This window comes from Mytilus edulis, chromosome 3 (genome assembly GCF_963676685.1).
Source record: "Mytilus edulis chromosome 3, xbMytEdul2.2, whole genome shotgun sequence".
Lineage (NCBI taxonomy): Eukaryota > Metazoa > Mollusca > Bivalvia > Mytilida > Mytilidae > Mytilus > Mytilus edulis.
This window is the reverse complement of record NC_092346.1, coordinates 98570427-98579896: the sequence shown is the minus strand read 5'-3', so window position 1 is coordinate 98579896 and position 9470 is coordinate 98570427. Positions and strand designations below refer to the sequence as shown.

Sequence of the window (9470 nt, the reverse complement as noted above, 5' to 3'; positions counted from 1 at the left end):
GTGGCAAACCATTTGATTTTCGTTTTGGGATACGATATTTTTTTCAGTGGGCGAAATATATTAATTTTCATCCTTTTTACTTCTTTCCTGCGAGAAAATTATTTTTTTTCTTTTGTACATAGAATTTTATGAATCGTGTTATGCAAACTATTCCTTTTTAGTCATGTCCTTTGCAAGTTTAATCATTCTGTTCTTATCAAGTAAGTAAATACTTTGATATATAAATGTTCCTGCCCCAAGTCAAGTCAAGAATAAAATATCTCCTGATAGTATGTAACTGTTCTATGTTAGGAAAATCGTCAGAAAAAAAAAAGGTTTTCAACAGTTTTGATATAAAAAAAAATAGATTGTGTATAATTGTATGTTTTTTGACATAATTTATTCATTTCAAATTTCCTAATGTTATAAATGTATGATATTTTGTACCTAAATAATATTTCTTTAAAATATACTGTTTAATCAAAATACTGAATAAGAATATAACAACATTACATTGTATTGCATTTAGCTGTAGAACGTTAATGCATTTTAAGTTCTCTTATCTGCTTCCTCATCCAATCAGATTTGAGGCTATGGGATCAAAAAATCCTCTTCTTTGCATTGGTAATCCAAAGACCCTCCTTAGTCTCCCAAGGCTATCAGCAATGCTTCTCTGACGCCCACTGTATCTATGGTGAACTGACCTTCTGTATCTTTGAAATAATTCATCTTCCAATGCATCATTTTTATCTCCAAACAGGAAAGGTATATTAAATGTATCGTTCATCTCATCTGTATTGTTAAGGCTCATCCCGTCCTGGATTTCGTTTTCCGAATTGTTATGTTGTTCATTTTCCTTCATGTTGACTTCCTGGAGTGTGTCATAACTGTTTCTATCATGTACATTGTTAGAAAGCATGCCAATCGCAGTTTCTTTTTTATCAGCTATTTGGTCTGCATCGTCTTTAGAATACGTCTTGAAGAGGTGTTTAAACTGTTCAGATAATTGCTGCGAAATATCGTCTGTGGCGTCTGCTTTGTCAGCGAACCAATCGTCGTCTGTATCATAAATGTGTGGTAAGAAGTATTCAGACAACAAGTCATTTGTCATTCCAGGTGTGCCTGAATATGAAGCGTCCTCTCCGAAAACAACCCTTAAAAGAGAAAATGTTTATTAATTAAAGGAATTCAAATAAGTGCTCATTGGAATCATATATTTCGCCTGCGATTGCAACTGTCAGTTTTACAGGCAAACACTAGATCCGTTTATCAGTAAAATACCAACAAAAAAAATAAAAACAAAAACCTAAATATTGACTGCAAATAAAGATAAAAAACAAATTAAAATTATTATTAATGTCAATGAAATACTAAAAAATATTCCATATTTGAAAAGTCGTTGATATTTCAAAACTTGAGACTGGGACTTTCTTATAATTTATATTTTTATCAGCTAAACATTACAAAGAGTCCAGGGTAATTATTTGCTACTCTGAACGAGCTTAGTGTCCACATGAGATTCATTAGTTGCGTTACGATCGAAACAGTTCGAAGGTCAAATTACATACGATGTTGAAGAGCAAACAAAAACAATGTTTATAGTGGTTTCTATCATTACATTCTGATAGTGATTTCAGTTATTAGAAGCCTCTTTATCATCGACAAAAGCAATAATGTTATGTGATTGTCCAGTGAAATAACACAGTACGTACTTAGTTTTTCAGTATTACGCAACGTATTGGACATAATGCTTATGAGATATTGTGATGCCTATTGTTTATTTGAACTAATATCGTTTTATTAATGCATATTTATACTCTCGATAGGTTTTTTTTTGTTAGATATTTTTTTCATCCTTCCAACAACAACATACTTGTACTTAAAGCTGTTATATTCGAAAAAAAGAGCGTTTCGATAGCAGGATTGAGTTGTATATTTTTTGAAAAATCATCTTGGAATTACTCTTATCATAACAGGCAAAATTGAAAACTGAAATATATAAGTAATATTGAAGAAATTTCTTAACGAAACCCATTACAGATTTTTTCATAAATAAATTGTTCTCTAATTTTGACTAAAATTTACACTACCTTAACTTATCGTGAGTAATGTTTTTGTCGAACATTTAACCAACCATGGATGTATTCCCCGATCATGTACACCGGGTTAAAACAAAACAGATGTTTGACTTATCTTTGAAAATTCAATTAAATTGTTATAGTTTTAACTGTGTCTGATTTTATTGAATTTTTACAACAATAAACGACGGACGTTGCATTTATCTTGTTCGATATCCTACTTCTACTTCCGCGTTATGTGTTACAAGGAGTAACATGCAATGCTGGTCAATGGCAGAGTTAAATAGACGTATGATATGAAGTAAATAGAAAAAAATACATTAATTTCTGCCATACGATTTACAGGTAAAACATTATCACTGATCACACAATTAAGCAATAAAAAGATTTAGATTTGCATATCTTCCCTGTTATTAATACGACGGATATCAAGATCTCGTGACAATAACAGAGCAGATCTGGAAAATGACATATATCAATCTATAATAATTATTTTTCATACTATTTACCTGTGCCATTGGCAGTACTGAAAGATTATGTTTTGAAGCAAAAGAAATATCTTTCTGACGCTCACTTTCAACATATCTAATTGTCGATACTATTTTGTTTTTAAATGAAATACATTTGCGCAAATGTGATGCACAGAGACTAAAACGAAATGTGGTATTCCACTCAGTGTGTCCCTTTTCGGCATAGAGTTAAATCGAATTTATACCTCACTGACTTTAAATAGTTAGGATTGAACATACCTTATAAAGGTAAATCAAGGAAAGCACTTCGAACACGTCAAAATAACGTATTATTATGATTGGTACAGTATGGGCTTAATTTATGTTAAGAATGATATTAATATGGATCATATCTATATTCACGCGATATATTAAGAACATACATTTAAATTTTAAAATCACAGGTACTGCTAAACATCCAAACCAAATTTTGGTAACTATTAAAGGGGCACTAGCTGTCAAATTCATGGTCAGCGATTTGACTCAAATTCTCATATTTGATTTATAACAATGTAAAACATTTGTCCAAACTATCAAAAGTCTAAAATAAACAGTTTACAGAGCATGGGGTAGATAATATATAGATTCGTTTGGAGTGTATTTTAGTCCAGACGCCATCTAATTAACTATCGATTTGACCTCATATGACCATATAAGCGAGGTAAACATAAATAAAGATATGAATAGATTAAACCAACACGTGCAATTAGATTTTTATAGGTCTGTTTGATTTTATTTTATAGTTTAAAAATAGATGGTTCTCATTGCTTTTAACCGTATAAGAATGATTTTATGTGCATCGAATTAATAATCAAATGATTTACCGTAGTTTCACTTTCATTGTTGACATTCTGTTTCTTTAAATAACCAGTACACGTACAATGCGTGCGTTGTCAATTTCTAGCATGGGGTTAAATTGAAGTTCCCATGAATACGGATTTAAAGAGGTCGACTCATTCACTTGCAAGTGAATTACTAATTATCAATGTTTCTTAGCGTAATTTGACAAAATTTAACCCTTTTGGCTGCAAAAAGCGAATTGTTATTTCAGTATTTCACTGTCATTATTGATTGAACAAAAAAAGAATCAAACTTTAGATTTTTTATATATCTCGTAGCTAGTGCCCCTTTAAAGAGTATAATGATTTCTACCAGTAATTTGGGGTAACGAAATCCCCGACTTTCAAGTTTCATTTAAACAAAGGTTCGTTCATTGAATCCACAACATCACTACAAACACGTCAAAGCGAGAATATATGCCTTGAGAAGACATCAAAAGGAACAACGCCGTACAAAAAGAAAATAACATCTAACGATAGGAAGCGACAATCTTAATATAGAGATTCCCATGTGAATCTGATATAACCAAATCAAATAATGGGTAATCACTGTTCTGAATAAACTCATCATAGATACCAGTAATGTAATTAATTAGAAAATAAAAGACTGATTGGAGTCGTCCTGAATTTACCAAAACTTATAGTTCAAAGATTGCTTGAAAGTTTTTCATTTAATAATGTTTAAACGAATCTTTTTTCAAATAACCACAAAGAGAATCCCCCCAAAATAAAAATGAAAATAAAGCAAAAGCAAAAATGAAAAAAAAATCAACCATAACCAAGTTAAATCAAAAACCAAACATCCAAAACATACACAAAAAATTAACCCCAATATTTTGCTTTGAAAATGTATCAAATTAAAACTTCACTGTACCTAAAATTTCAAAGATTTAAGAAATGAATGTACTTACATTTGTATAAGACTTGTCCATATAAGAAACATCATGTTAGTACACCGTATACAATTCATCACAGACGATTCACTGAAAACAGTCAATTGAACAGCAATTATAAATACCACCAAAAAGGAAAACGCTTAATTTCAATTGATAAAGTTATAATTGTAAAGGATTTGCTGTTTGAATATTTATTTGACAATTACAACCTTCAGTAGGTTTGTCCAATTTATTCGAATCGTTCCTCCCAAATTGACTTTCGCACTCGAATGTTTTTTTCATATAACTTAAGTCGATGTAGCACAATATTTATATCTACATATGTAACTATTTGCAAGTGCGGTCAATTATTAGACTGAATTTCAAAAATAAATTCCGTCTGTATGAAATTAAAGTTAAAACTAATAAAACAAAAATAGCTAAAAAAAAACCAAAAATAGCTAAAAAAAAAAAAAGAGTGACACTCTACTTTTAAAAGTTTTTACTTGAAACATAATTCAAATTGAAATATAACATGTTTTAACTTTAATTTGTCCATATTTAACTTTCAGGAAACGAGAACATTTCCTATGTGATATTATTATTTATGGTCCTTACCGTATAATATTGCTTTAAGATCTCCCGGGTTTTTTCAGGTGTCCCCAGTTCTGTAGAAATCTTCACAATATCCGGAGAGTGTGAAAATGGAGCTTTTAAGATGTCATCTACGCAATTTGTTCCTATGGAAACTATTAAAGAAAGTGGGGAAACTGTTTGTATTCCAGTTATTGGATATATTAAATCTTAAATGAAATATTATTATTTGATTTTAATTGATAATGAATTATAGTATTTTTCATGCAACCCTTTTCGATTTTTCTTATAATCCCAAGAGGTTTTTAAAGCAACATTTCAACTCAGTTGTTATGCAGTTAACAATTGTATTACTTATAAAGAATACAATAATTCAAAACAAAAATTATTTACTAGATATGAGAAAGGAGAACGACTCATTTCAAAAACTTACATTTTTATGTCAGTTTGGGAGCGAAGATGTGTATTATAACTATAAATTCAATAAAAGTGCAAATTGAAAAATTAAAATGATTGTTCAAATAGCATTTGAAGGTTCTACCTTTTGAAAACTATAATTCTTTTTAACGCAAAGTCACTTTGGTGTCAAATAATATTTTATTTACACTGATTTTATACCAGTATAATTCCTACATATTTATTTAGTTGGTAGATATTAAATTATTTTGATTTCAACTGATAGCTTACTTTATTTATCCCATCAATAAAAGGTTTCTATGCTCTTTTACTTAGAAGAGTGTCTTCATTGATGTCACATGTTTGCCATACTATTATCCTTATAAGTGACACTACTTCAGTGCCCTATTTGTGATGCGTCCAACATAGAACAAAATACCACTAATGCGACCGCAATAGTTCCAATTAAAAAACATTAAGAGAAAATACCCAGAAAAAACATCATTAAAAAGTAAGGACTGATAATGGTGAGGAATTGTTACACTTGTTAGATAGATAATAGTAGTGATTTATAACACTTGTTACATTGATAATGGTGGAGAATACACAGTTACTTCTCAAAGACACGTTCAAGATAGTGCTGATAAACTCTTATTCCCTTTAGATTGATCATGCTGATAAATATAAAAAATAAAGAAATATGATATGATTGCCAAAATGAGACGGTCTTCCACCAAAGTTCAAATAAAGTAGACATAACCTTTTAAAGGCAACCGTACGGCCTTCAACAATGAGAAAGAAAAAAATATACCATATAGACGTTTATAAAAGGCTTCGACAAGGAACAAATGAAACAATTATCAATTGAGAAAACTAAAGGCCTAATTTATAAATTATCAATTTAGGAAACCACAAATATGACAGACATGAATTAACGACAACCACTGTAATACATGCTCCTAACTTGGGGACAGACACATAAAGAAGTTTCGGATTTAATATATTTGTGAGCGCTCAACCATGCCAGATTGGTTATGGATTTCGAACAGCGGTATACTACTATTGCCTTTATTTTAGCTGATACCATATGCTACTCTCGTCAGATTGATAATGATGATAAACTGCAATGCAGGTTGTATATAGGGAGTGAGAACAATACATTCTACTCTCTTCATTACATTTACTTTCGTTTTCTTTATCTGAAACCTTATTTTTAAACAAAATAAGGGTAATTTTCTATCTATCAATTCTATGAATTAAATGACATTTGTCATTCAAAACTTTTATTTGCAATGCGTCATTATCTGACATTTTGCTGGAAATTTTAAAATTAAGAAACCCGAAGTAATTGATCATAAACTGTTATCAATGAAGGTGGACCGGATGTTGACCTGCCAGTAAAACGAAATGTCAATTTTTAGGGTATGATTTACACCTGTCAGAATGTCACAAATAAGGATGGTTATAATAGTCATAAAGTGATAATAGGAATAGACGAGAGGCGATAATGAATAAATCTTTGTGGGTGATAAATTAAAAACATAAAAACTATATGTGGGTGATATATTCAAATTATACACGCAACATGTGGGTGATAAATATTAAAGGGGCACTAGCTACGAGATATATAAAAAATCTAAAGTCTGATTTTTTTCTGTTCAATCAATAATGAAAGTGAAATAGTGAAATAAAAATTCGCTTTTTGCAGCCAAAAAGGTTCAATTTTGTCTAATTACGCTAAGAAACATTGATAATTAGTTATTCACTTGCAAGAGAATTAGTCGACCTCTTTAAATCCGTATTCATGTGAACTTCAATTTAACCCCTAGCTACAAATTAACAACGCATGCATTGCACGTGTACTGGTTATTTAAAGAAAAAGAATGTCAACAATGAAAGTGAAACTACGGTTAAATCATTTGATTACTAATGCGATGCACATAAAATCATTCTTATATGGTTAAAAACAATAAGAAACATCTATTTTTAATCTATAAAATAAAATCAAACAGACCTATAAAAATCCAATTGCACGTGTTGGTTTAATCTATTCATATCTTTATTTATGCTTAAATCGCCTATATGGTCATCTGAGGTCAAATCGATAGTTAATTAGATGACGTCTGGACTAAAATACACACGAAACGAACCTATATATTATCTACCCCATGCTCTGTAAACTGTTTATTCTAGACTTTTGATAGTTTGGATAAATGTTTTTCATTGTTATAAATCAAATATTAGATTTTGAGTCAAATCATTGACCATGCATTTGACAGCTAGTGCCCCTTTAAAAACCACACAAACTGCATTGGGTAATTTTTAAAACCCTATACGTCGGCGTGATGTGTTTTTAAAAACAATATAAAATTTGTTTACACATCGTTTATATTAATTGATTGATTGATTGATGTTTAACGTCACTTTTTGCACTTTTTCATGCTGGTTAGTTTTTATTACTGGAGGAAGCTGTGGTACTCACGATAAACTTAAAATCCAAGTAAATTAAGATAAGTCTATCGCACTTGTAACGTGCGGGATTCAGAACTCACAACCTCGATGCTGACAGGTTAATTTATACAGTAGTTCCACTACTTTTACTACCCAGCCACCGAGTCCCGTTTTCGTTTACATAAAGTAAAGTTAAGCTACAGTAAGGGTACAAAAACTTTAACTATCTTTGTTTTCTGTATTTCTTCATACTTATTTATAAGCTAGGTCATCGTTTCACAAAAAATTGTACTACAATCTTACCTTGTTTTGGCCAGAAAATTTAAGATTTTTTTACTAACCTTTGGGTTTGGATTTTTCTTATTACTTTTTAATTCGGGCTTAAATTAATAACATAAGTATAGAAATGAACTGTACCTTTTTAAATTAGTTTAAAAAAATAGTATATGTGGACTGTTTTGTTAAGAAACAAAGCAATAATCTACTATACAGTCATGTTAAACGCATTTTACGAATATTGTTTAAAAAAATGAAAGAACAGTTTCAATATGAATGCTTTAGTATATTTACAGAGTCACCTAAAACCAAATGAATTGGTAGATTTTATAAAAATGTACAATTTGAAAAATAATTCAAAAATAAAGGCAACAGTAGTATACCGCTGTTCAAAACTCATAAATCTATGGACAAAAAACAAAATCGGGGTAACAAACTAAATCTGAGGGAAACGCATTAAATATTAGAGGACGACAACAACGACACAACATTAAAATGTAACACACCCAGCAACGGACTAAGCATTAGACAACATCAAGTTTGTCTAGTAATTTTTGTATATGTTGTGCGAACATAGATACTGTAGTCAGCTTTTGGAAGTGATGGGGTTTACTGAGAGAAGACAGTCCGCCGTCTTTGTGACTCAATCGACATTGGTGATTTTTATGCAGAGAACCTTTTTTTAATTTAACGACTGTGGTGTTGTTTAAATCCGAAACTTCATTATCCTACTATGGTCATAGCTACTTCTGAAATTTGATTTAATATCAATATCATACCTTTTAACGTTGGCATATGAGCAGGAGGTTTGGATAGCTATAAAGCAAGGTTCAACCCCCCATTTTTTTTTAAATGTCCTGTACCAAATCAAGAATATGGCAGTCGTTATCAGATAGTTCGGAACTTCCTTTCTATATATGTTGGACTTCAGTTTTCCTGTTGTTCCTCTGTTTGCCTTTTAAAAATTGATGTGTTTGCCTCGGTTTTAGTTGTAGCCCGGACTTGTTTTCGCTCAATCGATTTGGGACTTTTGAACAGCGGTGTACTGGCACTGTTGCGTTTATTTATAAACCGAGTTGCTTACCATTTTTTACCCCCAATCTGTAATATCCCATCTTTTCTGGGTTTAAATCATTCAAAATGACAGCATCGTGTTTGATTTAAACTAAATATAGATGTTGTTTGAGAAGAAATTAGGCTGAACAAAATGAATACATGGGGTAAGTGGTCATTAAACGAAATATGAAGGAGTGTTTAATGCTCTTCAACTTTGTACTTGTTTGGCTTTATAAATATGTTGATATGAGCGTCACTGATGAGTCTTATGTAGATGAAACGCGCGTCTGGCGTACTAAATTATAATCCTGGTACCTTTGATAACTATTTACACCACTGGGTCGATGCCACTGCTGATGGACGTTTCGTCCCCGAGGGTATCACCAGCCCAGTAGTCAACACTTCGGTGTTGACATG

The 9470-nt window shown here is 31.1% G+C and overlaps 1 protein-coding gene across 1 annotated transcript; it reads right to left on the bottom strand.

Moving 5' to 3' along the window:
• Nucleotides 1-347: 347 nt before the first annotated feature.
• Nucleotides 348-5061, bottom strand: LOC139515002 (uncharacterized). The gene is made up of 3 exons (XM_071304561.1): nucleotides 4899-5061; nucleotides 4317-4388; nucleotides 348-1133 (listed from the first exon to the last, which is right to left on the bottom strand). Exons 2-3 carry the CDS (start codon nucleotides 4373-4375, stop codon nucleotides 551-553), a joined length of 642 nt encoding a protein of 213 aa, XP_071160662.1. The 5' UTR covers nucleotides 4376-4388; nucleotides 4899-5061; the 3' UTR covers nucleotides 348-550.
• Nucleotides 5062-9470: the final 4409 nt, after the last annotated feature.